The sequence below is a fragment of the Carlito syrichta genome, unplaced genomic scaffold (assembly GCF_000164805.1).
Source record: "Carlito syrichta isolate Samal-C Ts95f unplaced genomic scaffold, Tarsius_syrichta-2.0.1 Scaffold73072, whole genome shotgun sequence".
Classification (NCBI taxonomy): domain Eukaryota; kingdom Metazoa; phylum Chordata; class Mammalia; order Primates; family Tarsiidae; genus Carlito; species Carlito syrichta.
Window position 1 is genome coordinate 19,889 of NW_007017168.1, and position 20,674 is coordinate 40,562.

A 20,674-nucleotide genomic window follows, 5' to 3' on the forward strand; every position below is an offset into this window, starting at 1 on the left:
CGGGCTCAGGCAATCCACTCACCTCAGCCTCCCAAAGCGCAGGATTACAGGCTGAGCCACCAAGCCCGCCTAGTTCTTTTTTTTAATTTATTGTAGAGATGAGTCCAGGTTGGTCTCAACTCATGGTCTCAGGTAATCCTCTCACCCCAGCCTCCCAAAGTGCTGGGATTATAGGCATGAGCCACTGTGCCTGGCCAATTCCTCCTAGTTCTGAAGTCTCACATGCTTTATGTAATTTTCCAAAGGATAGTAGTTCTAGTACTAGTAAAAAGTACCAGAAACCAGGCTCGGTGGCTCAGCCTATAATCCTGTGTGTTGGGAGGCTGAGGTGAGTGGATTGCCTGAGCCCGTGGGTTCGAGACCCACATGGGCAACTTGGCGAGACCTCATCTCTACAATAAATCAAAAATGAACGCACGCCTGTAGTTCCGGCTACTTGGAAGACTGAGGCGGAAGGATCGCCGGAGCCCAGCAGGTCGAGGTTGCAGTGGCCAGGAGCGGCCACTGCACTCCAGTCTGGGTGACAGAGACTCCAACTCAAAAAAAAAAAAAGAACTAGGAGGAATCTTTCTTCCCCTCCTATTTAATTACTTACTTTTATACATAATTTGTAGGTTTTTTATTTGTTTGTTTTTTGTTAATGAAACTTGTGCCTCTTATAATAAAGCCTTTTTCTGAGTCGGGATCTAGAATATTGGCACAATCACAGCTCACCGCAGTCTCTACCTCCTGGGCTCAGGTAATCCTTCCATCTCAGTCTCCTGAGTAGCTGGGACTATAGGCACACACTACCACACTCAGCTAATTTTTAATTTTTTTTTTTTTTTTTTTAGAGAAGGTCTCGCTGTGTTGCTCAGGCTGGTCTCGAACTCCTGGGCTCAAGCCATCCTCTCCCCAGTCTCTCAAAGTGCTAGGATTACAGGTGTGAGCCACTATGCCTGGCTATAATGCCTATCTTAATATTTAAATTTAAATCTATTGAATATTTCATGTTATTGCCATATGTCTTATACCTCTCACTGTATGTTGTGCCGTGTGTGTCTGGCTCTAAAGAAAGATAGAAATAGTCTTCATTTGTCCTTGATAGATGACTCAAATGCATTCTGTATTTCCTAATTTTATATCTTTATAGCCTTGTTTTTAAGCTGGATTAGTAGTGAGAATTATTTCTCCCTCCTTGAAATAGACCTTTAGTATATTTATTTTATGTCTATCATGTATAGCCTGTTTCAAAGATGGTCTCTGGTCCCTTTGGCCATTCCCCAGTGATTCAAAATCTGCATTTTAACAAGTGTGCCAGGTGAATGCATGTGTATAGGAAAGCTTAAGAAACCCTGGCTGAGAGTGAACGTCTCTTGAATAAGCAGGGACTTTCAGGACAACACAGTGTGTTTAGTATTATGTTAAGCTCATTACATAGGTTATTCATAACCTCGCAACCTCCTGGAAGGTGGGCACTTCGTATCACCCTAACAGGGTTGCCATGGCCTCCTAATACTTAATTAGTAATTTTTCTTGCTTTTTATAGAATTGCTTTTTAACATAATAAATTTATTTTAAAAGGGAACTTCATATTTCTACTGTGAAAATCTGTATAGCAGTTTTTGCTTACACAGTCAAATAAACACATGACAGTTTTAAAGTAATGTGTATCTCCTCCCCCACCAAGCCTCTTAGGTCCCTCCAGAGAAACATCATAGCCAGGAATCTCTATCCTGGGAGGTTATACAGATTTTAATGATCTGCATAAAGAAAGGACAGAAGAAAACAAAACATAAGCTCTTAAGTGATGAGAAACTGACATCAAAACCAGATAAAAATAAGCACAGTTATATGATAAAAAGTTTTACTGCTTGGGGTCAGGTGTAGTTGCTCACAACTCTAATCCCAGCACTTTGGGAGGCCAAGGCTGGAGGGTTGCTGAGGCCAGGAGTTCGAGGCCAGCCTGGGCAGCATATTGTGACCTTGTCTCTACAAAAAAATAAAAAATTAGCCGGGCGTGGTGACACGTGCCTATAATCCCAGCTACTCAGGAGGTCAAGACTGCAGTGAGCCATGATCATGCCATTGTACTCCAGTCTGAGTGACAGAGCAAGACCCCAACTTAAAAAAAAATTAAAAGATTTACTGCTTGGCTACCCTTTGATCCTCTGTTACTCATTAGCTCTGGGGCAGGGACTGGACATCTGGAATCTGTAAAACAGCATAGATGATTCTGATGCATAACCAGGTGAAGATTCACCCAGTCCAGGCCCAGAGAAGAAAGTGAATGGTCTCCATCAAAACCACTCTTAGCCCACAATTATTCATAACTCAGAATGGTGGCCCATGGAGCAGCCAGGAAGTCTTGCAAGTTAATAGTTCACTTAGGCTGTTTAATCATAAGGCCCCCATGGTGAAATTTCTTGGTTGCATCCTGAGTTAGTATTATCTCCAAGACGTAAACACATGGGGTTTTAGAGCTGAGAGAGAGGGACGGTGTGTTGTTTATCACGGTCACTGCATAACATTCAAGTACAAATAATTTCCTGCAAGTAAATTTGACATGTTATCACTAAAAATCTCAGTTTCCCTAAAATGCCTAGGAGTAAAGAAAATGGCTTCTTGAGTTTGACTTTAAAAAAATTAAAAATGAATGTGCTTTACAAGGAAAATTTACAACATTTGAGATTATTGTGATTTTTTATTTAAAGCTGGTAGGTGCAAGTTGGATTATCCTGATGTTATAAGAGAAAAAGGTGTTTGAAGATCAGTTGGGTCAATTATGGAAGAGAGCTTTGAGAGGAAGCTGGCCATTTTGTCTCCTCCAGTGTCTAATCAGGTTGTCCCTGGCCTCACTTGATAAGTGGCAGGATGTCAGAGAGCAAACGACTGCTAGGCCTCAGCTTGTGTGTGAGAGACTCTAGTACCATGCTTCCTTATTTCAGTCATATCATACTAGCTGTTTCTCACAGTACTGTGTCATCCACAGATTTGAAAATCGGGTTATCATCTATAGCTTTATTCGGGCTATAAAGAAGACCCGTGAACAAGTCAGGACCAAGGACACAGTTGCCTTAGGGAGGGTGTCCTTCCACCCAAAGGTGTAGAAGGTGACTGACCCACCTGGCTTGCCTGAGACTGGAGTTTTGTGGGATGTGGGACTCGCCATGCTAAAACCAGGACAGTCCTGGGCAAAGGAGTCTTGTTGGCCACCACCTACACATGGGTTGTTCAGCTGTTGAAGCACATCAAAAAGGTGTAAGATGCAGCCCTTTCTCTTTATCTACAGAAGTGTATCATGAGAAAGGAGCAGTGTCCTGCTGAGGTTAAACATGCTAAAGCCAGAGAGCGTTTACTGCCAAGAGAGAAGCCCTGTCAGAAGAGAAGCCAGATTAGATTGGTTTGGCTGGTCCCTGGTGCACCCCAGCTCTCTTTTTTGTTGTTGTTGGGGTCTAACTCTGTCACCAGGCTGGAGTGCAATGGCACAATCTCAGCTCACCTTGACCTCATGTGCTCAGGCAGACCTTTCTCCTCAGCCTCCCAAGTGACCGGTACTACAGGTGCATGCCACCATGCCCAGCTAATTTTTTGATTTGTGTGTGTGTGTGGACAGGGTTCTCACTGTGTTGCCCAGGGTGGTCTTGAACTCCTGAGCTCGTGTAATCCTCCCACCTCTGCTTCCCAAAGTGCTGGTATTACAGGCATGAGCTACTACTCCTGGCCTACTGTTTTAGAATTTTACCAGGTATCAGCCTTAGCATTTGATGTGGAAATCAATTTAGCATTAAGTTTCAGATTTTCTATCGTGGCACAGAGACCCATTGACCTTAGTTTTCATGTATATTAGCTCACCTCTCTCTCTCTCTCGTAGCATTTTTCTACAGCAAAGGATATACATCTAAATCTTTTTCAAGCCCATGTAATTGCTAGAACCTTGTTACATGTTTTTGCCTTAATTCTTGTGTTTCAGGTAGATGCACTTATTTGGCCGTTCACACATTTTGTTCTGTTTTTTTTCATTTCCTCTCCAATAGTCATACCCATCTAATTACATGGAATCGATGAAGCCCAACAAGTACGGGGTCATTTACTCTGCACCATTGTCTGATAAGTTCTTTCAGACTCCAGAAGGCCTGTCGCCCGGAATGCAGATGGAGCCGGTGGACCTCACGGTGAACAAGCGGAGCTCTCCCCCATCGACCGGGAGCTCTCCTTCCTCCCTGAAGTTCCCGTCCTCCCACCGGAGAGCCTCCCCCGGGCTCAGCATGCCTTCCTCCAGCCCGCCCATGAAGAAGTACTCACCCCCATCACCAGGCGTGCAGCCCTTTGGCGTGCCCTTGTCCATGCCGCCGGTGATGGCGGCTGCCCTCTCTCGGCACGGCATCCGCAGCCCGGGGATCCTGCCCGTCATACAGCCCGTGGTGGTGCAGCCTGTCCCCTTTATGTACACGAGTCACCTCCAGCAGCCACTCATGGTCTCCTTGTCGGAGGAGATGGAAAACTCCAATAGCAGCATGCAAGGTAGGTCCTGGCCCTGCTCCAGGTCACCGCAGGCTTAGTGCGCTGGGTGTTCACCCAACAGGCTGGGTCATCCCATTGGGCTGGGTGAGGGAGCATGGGGGCGAGGGCTGATATTCCTCTGCCTAAGGCATTTTCTTTTCTTTTCAAGTGTTGACATTGGAAGAGATCCCAAGAATCGGACTGTCTCTTTGGTACCAAGAGATGATGACTTTCACTATATAATTGTCAACTTGGGGATAGAAAGAATCTTGACTCTATGTTGCTTTACTGAATACCAACTTGGTTCTCAGTACAAAAAGCATTGAATTAATTTTTTTTAGTTTTGTTTGTTTGTTTGTTTTTTGTTTTTTTGGTTTTTTTTGAGTTGGAGTCTCACTCTGTTGCCCAGACTGGAGTGCAGTGGCTGCTCCCGGCCACCGCAGCCTCGACCTGCTGGGCTCCGGCAATCCTTCTGCCTCAGCCTTCCGAGTAGCCAGAATTACAGGTGCGCACTACCACGCCCGGCTAAGTTTTTGATTTTATTGTAGAGATGAGGTTTCGCCTGCCCGGGCGGGTCTCGAACCCGCGGGCTCAGGCAATCCACTCACCTCAGCCTCCCAAAGGCGCGGGATTACAGGCTGAGCCACCGAGCCCGGCTAGTTTTTTGTTTTTTGAGTCCGAGTCTCACTATGTCGCCAAGGCTGAGGTGCAGAAACACGATGACAGCTCACCACAGCCTCAACCTCCTGGACTCCGGCGATCTTACTGCCTCAGCCTCCCAAGTTGCTGGGACTACAGGCGCGTGACACCACACCTGGCTCATTTTTTTTTTTTAATAGAGATGAAGTCTCGCTATGTTGCCCAGGTTGGTCTTGAGCTCCTGGGCTCAAGCAGTCCTCCCGCCCTGGCCTCCCAAATTGCTGGGCTTATAAGCCACTACACTCAGCCTTGAATGAAACTTTTTGATCATGGTGATGACTAATGGTTATCAAAAACCACTTTGTTTACCAGCTGATCATAAACAGAAGACTGGGGTTGAAAGGAACTAACCAGCCGGGCTCGGTGGCTCAGCCTGTAATCCCGTGCCTTTGGGAGGCTGAGGTGAGTGGATTGCCTGAGCCTGCGGGTTTGAGACTGCCTGGGCAACTTGGTGAGCCCTCATCTCTACAATAAATAAAAAAAATCAGCCGGGCGTGGTAGCGTGCACCTGTAGTTCCGGCTACTTGGAAGGCTGAGGCGGAAGGATCGCCGGAGCCCAGCAGGTTTGAGGCTGCGGTGGCCGGAAGCAGCCACTGCACTCTAGTCTGGGTGACAGAGTGAGACTCCAACTCAAAAAACTAAAATAAAATAAAATAAAAGCTGAAATTGGTAAATTGTGCACGGAGTGACATTTCTATTTTTATTTTTTAGTACCTGTAATTGAATCCTATGAGAAGCCTATATTACAGAAAAAAATTAAAATAGAACCCGGGATTGAACCACAGAGGACAGATTATTATCCTGGAGAAATGTCACCCCCTTTAATGAACTCAGTGTCCCCCCCGCAAGCATTGTTGCAAGAGTAAGTATATTTAGGTCTACCTAGTGTCTGCATGGTAGAGTGCATCTTAGGATGGGGAATGAAAACAAAAGATTTCAAATGTGTGCTGTGGTGTGGATGACCAGAATACCTTGTGTGTGACCGCCGTGGGCAGTGGCCCAGTCCCACTGGGCACAATGGGAGAATCCATCCAAAAGCAAGGTGCTGTTACACTGACGACATTATGACAAAAGTTGTATCATGTTTTCATTGAAGTAGTCATCCATGATTTTGTGCCTTGCCACATAGATCTTCTGGGTTTTTGCAATGCTTCCAGGATATATCTCCATCATTCTTCCATCATCAGAATCCATGTGTAGATTGAATTTGATGTCTAGCTTAGATTGTGGAAAGTTTTCACGTGGACACAAATAGTCCACCCAGTTGTCACTTCTGATCTTGTATGTGGCTTCTTTTATGGGGAACGTCTTTCATCAAAATCTTCGGGCCAACCAGAAGCCCTAGGAGTGATTCTCCCAAAACAAGTCCTGTCAATCATGGTGGTGACAGGAATTTGTCCGTGTAGCTCAGAGAAGCTCAAAGTTGGAAGGAGTCTTTATTCTCTGGTCTTTTGGGTCACAGCTGCCTGCAGAGTGCCCCGTATCCTGCAGAACTGCCATCTGGGAGAAGGGCTGTGCTGTACTGGTCAGCCTCCAGCCACCTGGATGGTGACTTGGTTCAAGTCTAACGTGCTGTAATGTGATGGTGCCACCCACGGGTCAGATAACGTCAGTTGTGGGGTTGGCCATTGGAGGAAACCTAGACTACCACTAGTGATCACACTGGAGGGTGGGCTTGTAGTCACTAAGAAGGTGGCCTGCAGGTCCACCAAGGACCCCAGCTCTGCCCTTGTGTGTGACCTTCGACTGGTCACTTCATCCTGATGCCCCCATTTTCTGTCCTTCATCTTCATGGTTGGTTGTAATTGTTGTAACTGTCTCGCGTCGTGGTGCTTCCACGTTGGATTCAGTAGCTAGCTTCCTGCTACAAAGGCAACACTTGCTGTCCTGCAGGTCCCCTCCACCATTGTCCCCCAACATCACCTTTTCTCCCACTTGAATCAATGTCCTACCCACCTTCCTACTTACTTTTTCCACCCACCTCCTTCACACAATTAAGTGCTGCAGCCGAATGTGAGTTCTCTGGCTTCAGAACAACCATTTTCTGGTAACTTCAAATGTATTTTTGTTATATGCCCTTTCAGTTCAGGTGGGTGCCTTCAGTAAGTAGCTCATGGGTTCACTGTCCACTGGACCAAATCAGTATTGCGGGGGGTAGGGTTGTCACATGCTTCCCAATGAAGAAGAGAATCTGCTTACCCAGCAGCACCAGCGGGTCGAGAGAGAGTGTCTGATGAGAGTTGCACATTATTACTCTTCACAATAGCATCTTGCCCTCCTCCTTCAGAAGAAAACTTTCCAAATATTATCAAAGGAATTGTTTAATTTCTCCATAGCAAGCCTGTGGGAGTCAGAGCAAATGAAGAACTGATGAGCCCAGTAGTCACACTGCTCATGGTTGGAGGGGCCCTGGGCTCTGCTTCCTGCTTCCAGATCAGTGCTTTTCCTGCCATCTTACCATATCCAATTGGTCACATCTGCTCATCCGCTCAGGGGAAAGGAAAGACAGCATGTCTAAGCAAAGTGGTCACATCTTGTAGGCGGAATTACCTCATTTTAGTGATGAGGGGTATCCTTGGCAAGGGCACTAGCAACATGGCCTGCGCTTGTAGTTGTTCCTGTGCAGGTGATGAGAAGGATGCTTTAAAACTAAAGAAATCCAAGTACCTACTCAAGGAAGGATTTGTGGACTGGAAAAAAGCTATTCCAAGGTCTAGGCTAGTCGGAATTACGATGTAGATCATTCCAGAAGATTGGAAGGCAATATTCTGTGCTCTTTTTTTTTTAACTACATATTTTTTATTTTAAAATTGTGGGGTACAGTTAAGGGTTAGGTATACAAATATGCATTGTGCAGGTACCTTTGTTGATGAGGTGTGCCCCCCGTCCCCAGACAGATATTGATTACCATTAATCCCACCTCCCTTCCCCTCCCTGTCCCCCTTGTGCTCTCAATGCTACGCCAAGGAAATTATTTTTTCCTTTCCTATTTTAAGTAACATTTTTTGATGATCTCAAGCTCAGTGGCTTTTAGTGATTAATATTCTTATTTTAGTGCTGACCTAAGAATGCATTTTGCTCCTCAAAAACATAAAACAGATTAGCCACAACTGGGACATGTACCCTTTAAGTAATTATCTCACAGATGTGATTAAGTAATGTCTTGGCGTGTACAGCAGCAGCCCACGTAGGAAGCCAGCTAGCCAGGAAAGAAGCACTTGAAACGAGGCGCCGAGCACCACTGCAGAGAGGCAGCCCGATCATGCTTGCCTTAGGAAACCCTTTCCAGAGGCAGACTGGAAAGTACAGCCCTGAAGTCCATTTGCTTGATCATAGTGTTTCAGCTTTAGGATTGTTTTTAAAGGTACTCAAAGGTATATCAAATTCTTTTTGTGATATATGTGTGAAGCTGTATTTAGTTCACAAAAACTTGAGGATCAGATTTTCCTATTGAGTTGTGTATGTGAATTGTAGCAAACTTAAAGAGGGGCTACTTTAACTTAAAACAGTGAACAGGTATCCCCATAACAACCCTGCAGCTTGTTATACAGAATAGCATTATAACACTATTCTAACCTGTAACATGTAATAATCTAGCATGATCCCAAACCACCTCTTTAAAAATGAGGAGCCGGGCTCGGTGGCTCGGCCTGTCATCCCGCGCCTTTGGGAGGCTGTGAGGTGAGTGGATTGCCTGAGCCCATGGGTTCGAGACCCGCCTGGGCAGCGAGACCTCATCTCTACAATAAATTTTAAAAAATCAGCCGGGCGTGGTAGCGCGCGCCTGTAATTCTGGCTACTTGGAAGGCTGAGGCGGAAGGATCAACAGAACCCAGCAGGTCGAGGCTGCGGTGGCCGGGAGCGGCCACTGCACTCCAGCCTGGGCGACAGAGTGAGACTCCAATTCAAAAAAAAAAAAAAATGAGGAATGAGGAGTCCAAGAAGTGTGACACCCCAAGACCCTTATCCAGCCTCAGTCTGAACCATCAGATGGGTGACCACACTCAGAGTGTGTGAGGTAGACATTAACTCAAGCAGATGTTTCCTGGTTTGGGGACATCTCCAAAAAACTCCCATAGAGTGCAAAGTTCCGAATGGAAACGTCAAAATATTCATAGCTACCATTTAGTAGTTTTCTCCCTGGAATGGACATTGTTCATAAGTACTTTGTGCATATGAATCACAATAATCTTCTGCGATAACATAAGCATCATTCACATTTTATAGGGAGGAAACTGACATGCAGAGACTGTCAGTGACAGAGCAGGGATTTGAAGCTGGAGCCCACAGCCTTTCGGTGTACCTTCATCTATAAAATAAGCCACTGGAAAAAGCAGTCATAATTACTGCACAGAAACTCTCAGATTCCCAGCCCATAAAATCCAATAATTGAGAGAGATTTCTAAGTCATCTGGGACAGATGCACTCCCAGTATCCCAGAAACATGAAAGTTGCAGAGTTAATGATTACATTTCTTCCCCAGCACGTTATTTCCTGAAGTTCTCTTAATGAAGATGAAACGTTTTCATTAGATGGCATTAAAGTTGAAAGTTAAAAATAAACTGAGAACTTTTTTTAATTGAAGGATTTCAAATGAATAACTCGACCTTATAAAAACTCTATCTGTCCATGAGTCTCTCCCTTCTCGGTTTTCTGTGTGATTTCTTTGCATGGGTACATGAGTGAAGTCCTTGTTCTTTTTTTCCCCAACTGTGTTCGCTTTTCTGTGTATCTAAACTTGGCTGTTTTATCTACTGTGCCCCCTTTAGGCAACAAGGTAGGAAGGTAAAATGATGCTCAGAACTGACAGTGTTCTTTACTCATAATGGCATGTGAAAAGTAGTCACATAAAAGAAACGCCCCTTTTATTCTTTTTCTAGTCCCTCCTAGTCTGCCTGGAAAAGTTATTGATGGGGATGTGTATTCAAATTTTTACTGAAACAAAAAACAAGTTTCATTTCAGGGACTCCCTTTTGATTTTTATGGCTTGATTTTTTTCCCCCTCCTTTTTTCCTTTGAACCTCAAAGCTTGAGTGTTCATTCATCAAGTGCTTTCTTCCTTTTTACCAATCTTTTTATCCCTATATACTTGCACAAAACATGCATGTGTTATTTGGAACATTTAGGAGCTATCGATTCAGACTTGAAAGAGAAAGAAGTCTTCTATTGCAGTTGGAGGCCAGTGACATAGACTTGTGATGTATCTGGTCATTAGGAAAGTGAATGAGCAGATTAGAAAGTGTTAATTACTTGTATTAATCAGCAGGGGAAGCCTAAGAAAATTTTACAGACATTTCTCAGCGCTTCCCCATCTAACTTTTCTCTCCACCACCTTCCTTTCTGAAAGGCAGAAAGCTCCTGGTAATGATGTTTAGCCAGATCTGATTGCAAATCCACCCTGGGAGGGTGGTGTCAGCTCAAGAGTGTGAGAGAAATCGGGAAGGTGGCAAGAATGTCCAGCATCACCTGCAGGACCACTCACTGCGCTGGACTTCTCCCTATTATTTTCCCAGAAATAATAGTGATCAGGGAGGTTTGAATTTGTGAAGACAGCAATGACAGCCCTTTGTTTGTTTGTTTGTTTAGAAGAGCCAGCATTTGAAAATTGAATTGGCAAGTCTCTAAGAGACTCCAACTAAATGCCCAATTATGTAAAAGGATAAAATGTAGATATATCCTGCAGTGTGGTTGCCCGAGACATAGGAATTTGACCTTTCTGTTTTTCCCTTAAGAACAATAATAAAAATCAGGGCAGCCTGTGGAAGAATATAGTATAGTACTCAGCATCGCCTGGTGCTGCAGAATTCTGTAAACAGGCCAGTGTTGGCTGAGCCTCCCTGTAGCCTAGCACCTAACTCTTCTGACTGTCGTATTTATCTCCATGTCTGTCTCCCCCTAGAGTGTGAGCTCCTCGAGGGCAGGAACCCTGTTTTTATTCATCTTTGTGTCCCGGTGCCAAGCACAGTGCCTGGCTCATGGTAGGTGCTCACTCAATGTTTGTTGAATGAATATAGCAGTGCTTCTAGGGTTGATCAGCTCATTTCATTTTGTTTTTTTTTTTTTTGGTTGGGCTTTTTTGGTTTGTTTTTGCCCAGTGTTGTTAATGCTTTTAGTAGACTGAAGAAAAGGAAGTGCGTTCTCTCAACATTTCGCATTTAACCTTGGCTTTCCAGGAATCACCCTTCAGTCATAGTGCAGCCTGGGAAGAGACCTTTACCTGTGGAATCCCCGGATACCCAGAGGAAGCGGAGGATACACAGATGTGATTATGACGGATGCAACAAAGTGTACACTAAAAGTTCTCACTTGAAAGCACACAGAAGAACACACACAGGTATTTGAAGCACCAGACTCACGTTACCTTTATCCTTGAGAAGTATTAGAATGGAATGCTAAAGACAAAAGTTCTCACTTTCCAAGGTTTTTATGGTGAAAGCTTTTCAGGCATCTTCAAAGTTACCATAGTCATCTGCACACAACTCAGTCATGAAGAATGCAGGTTTGGGTAATGATTAGCCTTTGTGTTAAGTTAGAATAGATTCTAAGTAATCCCTTTTACAAAGTCCCTCACAGTCACCCAAAGTCCTGTACTCTCTGGTAAAGGAGGGAGAAAGAGCTGGAACCATAGTTGCTGGGACAGAGAAAAAAATGCTTTAACTGGCAAGAATGTGGCCTTCGTATACATGAGCTATCATTTTATATACATACATTGTCAGATGCATGAAAACCAAGACCAGCTCTTGATGCTAAGCAAATAAGTGCCACAGTTTAAGAGAAGATGGTCCTTGAAGGAAAGAAAAGTGGAGAAATTGGGTTGATTTTTGTTTTCACAAGTTGAGGGAGCTCCTGTGCCATGGGTTACCATATTTGTTTTAGGGTATCTTCCATCTTGCCTGATTTTTTTTTTTTTTTTTTTTGAGTTGGAGTCTCACTCTGTTGCCCAGGCTAGAGTGCTGTGGCACACTCAACAGCCACCACAGCCTTGAACTGCTGGGCTCAGGTGATCCTTCTGCCTCAGCTTTCCAAGTTGCTGGAACTACAGGTGTGTGCCACCACAGCCAACTAATTTTTCTTGGTTTATTGAGAGACGAGGTCTCACCAGGTTGCCCAGGCTAGTCTCAAACCTCTGGGTTCAGGCAATCCTCTCGTCTCTGCTTCCCAACATGCTGGAATTACAGGTGTAAGCCACTGTACCCAGCCTTGCCTGATCTTGAATACAGAGAATGTTAAGAAAGAGTGAAATTATTCCTAGTGCTCTGAGAGTTTTGGTAGGAAAACATCTTAAGGAAATCATGCAAAAATGTTTTTAACGGTCACACATGGTGGCTCGCACCTGTAGTCTCAGCCACTCAGGAGGTTGAGGTAAGAGGATCGCTTGAGCCCAGGAGTTCAGGTCCAACGTGGGTCACATAGGGAGACCCTCAGCTCTAAAAAAAAATAAATAAAGTCTTAAAAGTCTGATTGACTGCAGTTAGTGTTAGTGATTATAGTAAGATTCATTTCTCATCAAACTCTTAGATGTGAAATTTCTTGTTTGACAGTGATTGGCCTCTGTGTATATTTTTCTTAACTCAGAATGTAGATTGTTTTTCTCAGTCTTATGAATCCTTTTTATTTGGTATACTTACAAAGAATGAAATCTGGTTTTTGGAAGAAAAAAGGGGAGGAGAGGGTTTGACTGTAGAAGTGAAATTTTCAGTGAACCCTGGGCAGAAGCAGAGGAAGCTGAGGAAAAATTGGCTTTGGCTTGATGTTACTTACCACAGAGAGAGCTGAGGGTAAAGGTCTTGTATTTAGAGGAATGCCCAAACAGCAATGCCAGATTGGTTAACAAAAGCATTCCAGGGCATTAAGGGGACTCAAGAGGTAGATGTTACCAACTTCCAACCTAAAATTACAAAGACATTGAATGTTTGGATGACAATTCAGATTTTCATTTGGAAAAATGCCTCTTAGTTATATACTGTACAGTGAGGCAGATAATATAGATTCCGAATATCTCATTGAAATGCCAAGTAATGGCAGTCCTACAAGACTTCTAGAGAACAGGGGGTGTTAAATGGGAATTAATTGGTGATAACTCATTACCCCTCATTTCTCATTTAAACATGTAAGATTGCCCTGACAGCCTTTTATTGGTAAGGGCCTTCATACTGGCTCACTCTGCCATTTTCCCACAAGAGTCTTCTGTTCTCATCTGCAAATTATCCTTGTCCTTATCCTTGTTGTAAAAACCTGGCTCTGGACAGATGGAGAATAGTTACTATATTTTTAGTACTTCTGAATTAAAGTGTTATATTTAGGCGTGTTATTGACTAAACAAGAGCATCAAATGTTGAAATCCCTAACATATTCCAGTTGGTAGAGGCTTCACGTTGTTAGAAAACTATTGAAAAGTATAAGAAAATTCCATAAGCTTTCAACTTTAACTTCTCAGTAAATGAATGGCACTGCATACAATTAAGCTCTCAAGTAAGTTTAAGATTTGGAGATACACAAATACAGATCACCCTGTGTTAATCAAAGCATCACTTTGTAGTCCTTCAGAATGAATTTCGATGACTTTACACTCTAAGAACTGTTAAAGTGTAAGAGAGCCAATTAAAAATTAAGAGAATTAATTCCTTTTTTCCTTGTTTGTCCCATGATTTATAAGGCACTGTGTTATTGAGGGACAAAAGAGTGAGCATATCTTGGAGATGATATTTGTCAAACATTAGGTAAAAATTAACTTTCCTCTCATTGCAGAAAAATTAAGTTCTTTTCTGTTTCCCTTCTGCAGGAGAAAAACCTTACAAATGCACGTGGGAAGGGTGCACATGGAAGTTTGCTCGGTCTGATGAACTGACAAGACATTTCCGGAAACATACTGGAATCAAACCCTTCCAGTGTCCAGACTGTGACCGCAGCTTCTCCCGTTCCGACCATCTTGCCCTCCATAGGAAACGCCACATGCTTGTCTGAACGCCTCCGTGTCCCACCTCCATGTGACTCCCCACTCACCTGGCTCTCTCTCTGTCCTCCCTCCCATGATCTAACACGTTTTTTACATGTACATTTTAATTTTGATTCAGCTGGTCTGAATTTCTGAATTTATATCATCCAAAACTTCCACATGGTCAGTAGTAGATATTCTCTAATCCTCCTCCTTACCACGGGTCAGACCTAAAGAATGTGAACACTTTTTTTTTTTTCCTGGGGATGCTAAGCAAACCCTTCTTACAGATACGTTTAATGTCATGAGAACAAGGGAACATGTAAACTAACCTAACCAATTGTCGGTTTCTCCATGTATTCCTCAAAAGAATGTCAAAGTAAATGTATTAGAAATACAGCATCCAGCCTGCTAGTCCTTGCCAGAGACATTCAATACCTCTGTGCCCTGTGATGATATTTTATGCTCGATGGCAAAAAAGAAGGGTGGTCTCTTTCACCAATTAGCTAGAAGAACTGAGATTTCCAGCCAAGTCCAGTCAACTCTCCCGTCATCCTTCACGAATCTTGCTTGTGTCAACCTGGATTTCTCACCTCATCTAAATCAAGTTCTTTGCCCTCTTTTGTTCCTGCAGCTCATGGGGAAGTCTTTGCCACCAAGGGGAGACGAGCCAGAGCTGTTGACTTAGGTGGGTGACGTGTAGCAGTTTTAAGGGATGGGTGCTGTGCTTTTAGAGTGTGGAGTAGAAGCAGAACCCATGGAGCAGAGGAGGCAAAGGAGGAAGCCGGCCATTCCTCCTGGGCTGGGGCTTGTCAGTGAACTTCCAACAGGTGGTTAGCGGTGAGGCTGTGCAGTGCATTCCCAGAGCTCCCATCTCTGTGCATTCTAAGAACTGTGCTGCAAAGTCAGATCCCTCTGGGGTTATCATGCAGTTGTCTCCATTCCAACAATGTCCTTAATAAGAGATCATCAAACATCGTCAATAAGGACTCTGAAAATATTTGCCCAGTAATGTTAGAAAATCTTTTGGGTAAGCATATGAATGGTCTTTCTTTTACCCAACCTGCTTAGAGCTTTTTTGTCAACAGGGAAATGTTGAGTGGTACTTATATTCTGTATTCCCCGATCAAATTCATCACATAACTTTTATACAGGAACTCTTTGTGAGCTGTGAGGGGCCACATTGGCTGTCATTTGTGTTCATGACACATATCATAAAGAAGCGTCTGCTGATGCTTTGGTAGGTTCATTCAGTTAAGACCTGAGTGACAGTGATTTGTAAATAAACTAGTTGTGAAGCACAATTATCTTAATTTTGGGAATTTCTGAAAAGAAAAAAAAAGATAGAAAACCACAGATCAGGGATTCATATATATAGCTCAAAAATTCCCACAAATGTACTATTCAGAGCTGGCAATTTCCCATCACTATCAAGTATCAGAAGAACAAACAAAATAATGACTCGTGTTTATGCTGAAGATCAATAGCACCGTGATTGGGGGAAGTTTTTCAAAAGCAGGCTTTTGAACACCATAGTCTAAATGCTAATAAAAGTAATTTATATACAGAAATGCCATTGGTCTTGAATGTTAAGAAAGTGGGCCATTGGTTACATGTGGGTGCATGTCACCGAATGCCCCTTCGTCCCTCTGTCAAGAATGGAGGAGGAGAAGAGAGAACGGAATCCTGAAGGTTCAGCCCAGCCACATCTCAGGATGCAACACGACCTGCCGGGGAGGAAGATACTAAGTCATTTGTAAAACATAGGTGAATGGGTGATTCTGGAGGCCTGTGCATTGTGTGGATGCTTTGCTAGCACCATGTTAATAAAAGTTAGAAGGACTGCACCTTAGAGGTCCCACTCATCAGCCCTGTGAACCAACTGGAAGGAAATGTGGTTGAGAAATGCAGAGAAGCTTGTTTTATCTTGGCACTTGGGTTTGGTTTTCTTTTTTTCTTAAAGCACTGCAAAATTTGCCTAGAATATTAAAACTTCCTAATTGGGCTATAATGTTTTCTCTTTTGCAACTATAACAAATTGAGGGATAAATAGTTCTTTGAAGAATAGATACTGTCTATATTGTAAATGCTTAGTCACTCATAGCAAAGAGTTCATTTCTTGAAGTGGCTCTTCCACAACATGCAAGAATCAAGATGAAAAGCAAGGAACTTTTTTTGTTTTGATGGAAATAACCCAGTTTGCATGTTCCAACCCGTAGAGAATGGGGGTGGTGGGGAAAGGGCTGGAAAGGATAGAATTGATGTGGTCATCATCTTTGAGTCTGAGTTCAGTTAATAGAAAGCTTCTTGGGTTTGCATGAAATTTGATGCATTTGTTATGGCATATTTAAGTTTTGTTCAAAAGATCAAGCAAGACCCTGCAAAGACTCTTGCATTACCATTCAGCTTGCTCCAGTTGTTCATGAGCAAAGATCTATTTTAATTCTGGAAGAAAAGCAACCCAGAGAGACCATTCTCTATTCCCATGCTAGTCCTTAGACTTTTGTTACCAATTGGCCCTTGCCAAATTTGTCTTCTATATATATTTGTTTTTTACTTTGGTAGTTGAGAAATTTAGTCTCTTAGTCATTTTTAGCTGTTATTGTGGAAGACCTGAAGTGAGAGATAAGATGCCCTTGAACATGTGGTTTAAACGATGTGCCATGTTACTATCGATCATTTTAACTGCAATATTTTAAATGGGTGAGAATGATTTATAAACATGAAGCTGGTGTCATGTGAGTTCTGTTTGTTATATAGAGTTTCTTATTACCCAGGTGTCATCTTAGAGAAGTCAGAAAGATTAAATCAGAATCCATCGTATTTTAGAGTTTTAAAATGTGAATCTCCATCATAAATGGGCATTAACATTCTAAGTCACTTCGTTTGGAGAATGTGTTAGCAGCATAGCTATGTACAACTGAGGAGATGCTAAATACACAGAAGTTTCCAGAGCCTTGGAACGGAATTACAGGGATTCATATATTATGTATATGTATATTTTATTAAACACCCATCTGCACTGTCAGTATTGCACTAATGTGGAGTTTGAAAGACTATATTGCTGATACTGTATATCTGCACATCATTCCTGATTAGATTGTTTCAAAGACAATCTCAGAGACCTAAGGTTTTAAAATATAATTTGGCTTGAAAATATACAGTTGTCTTGAAGGAGTTGCCATCATACATGGAGTTACTGAGTTATCTTTATTTTCTTCTTGGTCAAAGTTAACAATTTCCGAATGATCACAAGTTCACCTGAATAATACATTTACAAAGCCATTTTACATGCATTAAACGAGGGCTACAACAATATTGTTTTACAAATACTAGCACTTTTTTTTCTGTTATGTACTTAGTGTTAGAGGGTCAAGATAATCTTTCTGCTTAGCATCTCTTAAACCATCCCTGCAAGTATAGCAGGATTATTACATTTACAGTACTTTAATACTTGTATAAACTATGCAGAAATTTTTAATAAAGTGTAATATATTTTATAAGCTAATAAGACTGAATGGGTAAAGGTTTTTAGCATGCATTAGTATACTTGCAAATACTGAAACATTTTGGTAATCTTTCTTACTAAAGATGTGAATGTTTAATGTACCTTCTCTGTTTCTACTCTGTAGTCCAATGGGAATTCAGTAATGACATTTTGTCATGTCAAACTGTGAACATAAATTTGTACTGTACAGTCCTCATATATACAGTATGCAATATATGTATTATATACTTGTTAATAAAACCATCAGAATATTAAGTATGAGCATGTGACTACTCTATATGCAGTGATCACTAGGAACAGAAAGAGTAATGTGAGAGCCCCGGCTTAGAAATTTCAAAGAAAATCACCCTGATGGGCAGTCGTCAATAGAGGGAAAGAAAATTCCATCTAACTGGAAGATGCCCTCAAGTCTCTAAGTTGCCCTATCCATGGACACTACCATCTCTCCAGCATCACAGAAACAAGTATTTTTGGTAGGAATTAAGAGTTACTTTGTTGAAGGCAAAATGCAGTCACCTCTGCCCTTCCCCGCAGTGTAGCTGAGTCTGATACACACTGGCTTGTTAGAACTCAGTAGCTTCCCCCAGCCTGGGCTTCATCTTAGCAACTACCAAAATAACATCTGGTCGACACCACATGACTTACCTTCACATGTTGGGGAGGGAAGGAGGCTGGGAGAAGGCCAAGTTTACCCTTGAAGCAAGCACTCGATCTGAGGAATGAGTGAAGTAAAAATGTTTAGCACAAAAAAAGACAATATGCAATCATTGACCATTAGACTTGGCCTTCTGCATCTGTGGGTACTGCACGTGCATAAGTCATATGCAAATATGCCATTTTACATAAAGGACTTGAACATCAGAGAATTTTGGTATGAGGAGGTTCTAGAACCAATCCCCCATGAATATCAAAGGACAGTTTAAATGATCTGTGGTTGAAGAAATCAGGATTAGGAGTCCTACTGGAGAGCAAGTTATCAATTTTAATATGAATTAAATGAAAGAAATGACTATTCAAGGAAGGGTGATGCTAAAAGATAAACAGGCACATTAAATTTTTTTTTAAGTTGGAATCTGTGTCACCCAGGCTGGAGTGCAGTGGCATACTGCCTCAACCTGCTAGGCTCAGGCAATCCTTTCGCTTCAGCCTTCCAAGTAGCTGGAACTACAGGCACACGCTACTACGCCTGGCTCATTTTTTGATTTATTGTAAAGACGAGGTCTCACCAAGTTGCCCAGCCTAGTCGAACCGATGGGCTCAGGCAATCCTTTCACCTCAGCCTCCCAATGTGCTGGGATTATAGCTGTGAGCCAGTGTGCCCAGCCTGCTTATGCCTTTTAATTATTGAATATGGATACATTAAATATGCTTACACATTCACCAGTTAAAGGATATTTGGATTGCTTTCAGATGGAGACAATTAGGGGTAAGGTTACTATCAATATTCATATATTAGTTTTTGTGTTCATTTTTGGTTTTGTGTTCGCTACTGTTGGGTAAATGCTTAAGAGTGGTATTGCCAGGTTAATAAGTAAATATAAGTTTATAAGTAAATATTTAGCTGTTTACAAATTGCTAAATTCTTTTCCAGAGCAGTTATACCATTTTGCATTTCTACCAGCAAAGGATGAATGTTCAAGGTACTCCGCAACCTCACCGGCACTTGGTATTGTCAAGTGTGGGTCTTACCAGGCACAGGTGACAAGTCCTGGGGACAGGTGACAAGTCCTGGCTTTGAATGAGATGAAGAGGTGAAACTGAGACTGTCTACATAAATCTCTGAACATAAGGAAACAAACAACACTTCTAGAAGAACATACATAACCCAGAACACAGAGGACTTTCACAGAGAAAGCCCTACTTCGGTTTATCACAAGCCAAGCTAACAAAATACATGAGGAAACATACACTCCGAGCAAGAGGCAGCAGGACACTGCAAGAACACAAGACATGACATGAAATTCATGTGTGAAATTGCCGGAAAGCTATAAAATAAGGATGTTTAAAAACATCGTACGATTAGCCAAAGCCCCAGGCAAAGGGCATCTAGTTCCATTCACGAAAAAAATAAAGACATGACATGCTATTTCTCCTAATTACAACTAAAACCTCTAGAGCAGGCATGTCCAGCCCGCAGCCCACGGCCGCATGCGGCCCAGGACAGCTGTCATGCGGCCCATCTTTTCTTTTTTTTTTTTTTTTGAGTCGGAGTCTCACTCTATCGCCCAGGCTAGAGTGCAGTGGCACACTCACAGCCACCCCAGTGTCGATCTGCTGGGCTCAGGTGATCCTTCCACCTCAGCCTTCCAAGTAGCTGAAACTACAGGTGCACGCTACCGCGCCCAGAAATTTTTTTGATTTATTCTAGAGATGGGCCTACCAAGTTGCCCAGGCTGGTCTCGAACCCATGGGCTAAGGCAATCCTCTTACCTCGGCCTCCCAAAGTGCTGGGATTATAGGCGTGAGCCACTGTGCCGGACCCACAAAATCTTTTAACATGGTGTGTTTTTTAGCATTTGTTTTCTCTGAGACCCCATGCATAGCTCCTTTTCTGAGGTTCACAATCACGCCTTATCCATGACATCGCTTTTTAGCAGCACATATATTTGTGAGCAGCTATTTTCAATAATGAAGCACAAAATGCAAAATTCAAACAAATATTTCTGACGAGCACCTTGAACACTCACTAAGGATTGTAACCACGTCCATCAAACCAGACATTGATAAATTAGTTTTACAAAAACGAGGTCGAATTTCCCTCCATTGTTCTCCTTTTGCTAAACTTCATAATAAAAAAATACAAAAAATAAAAGAAGTCTTACTATGCGTATATACGAACTACATTATGTAATTTGTGTGCAGTCCAAGACAAAAGGCAAGAGTTCCATAACTGTCTCTGCTCTAGCGTAAAACCTAGAAGGCAACTACCAGTAGACTCTGAAAGATGAAGAAAAGATGGCAGACTTACTAGAAAATGTAGGATTTAAGGAACAACCTAGTAGTAATCTACCTTGTGGCTTCCTTTCCCCTCCCCCGTCTTCTCCTTCTCC

At 42.6% G+C, this 20,674-nt stretch overlaps 1 protein-coding gene across 2 annotated transcripts in view; it reads left to right on the forward strand.

Annotated features, from left to right (window-relative positions):
* Positions 1-17,879, forward strand: part of KLF3 (Kruppel like factor 3) — a 29,222-nt gene extending 11,343 nt beyond the window's left edge. The window contains exons 3-6 of one of the 2 annotated variants that reach the window (XM_008052992.1): positions 4,017-4,503; positions 5,893-6,043; positions 11,355-11,515; positions 13,964-17,879. In XM_008052992.1, coding sequence (XP_008051183.1) covers positions 4,017-4,503; positions 5,893-6,043; positions 11,355-11,515; positions 13,964-14,145 — 981 coding nt within the window. In that variant the 3' untranslated portion in view covers positions 14,146-17,879. The remainder of the gene's footprint in view (positions 1-4,016; positions 4,504-5,892; positions 6,044-11,354; positions 11,516-13,963) is intronic. The other variant, XM_008052997.1, reaches the window with a different exon arrangement.
* Positions 17,880-20,674: the final 2,795 nt, after the last annotated feature.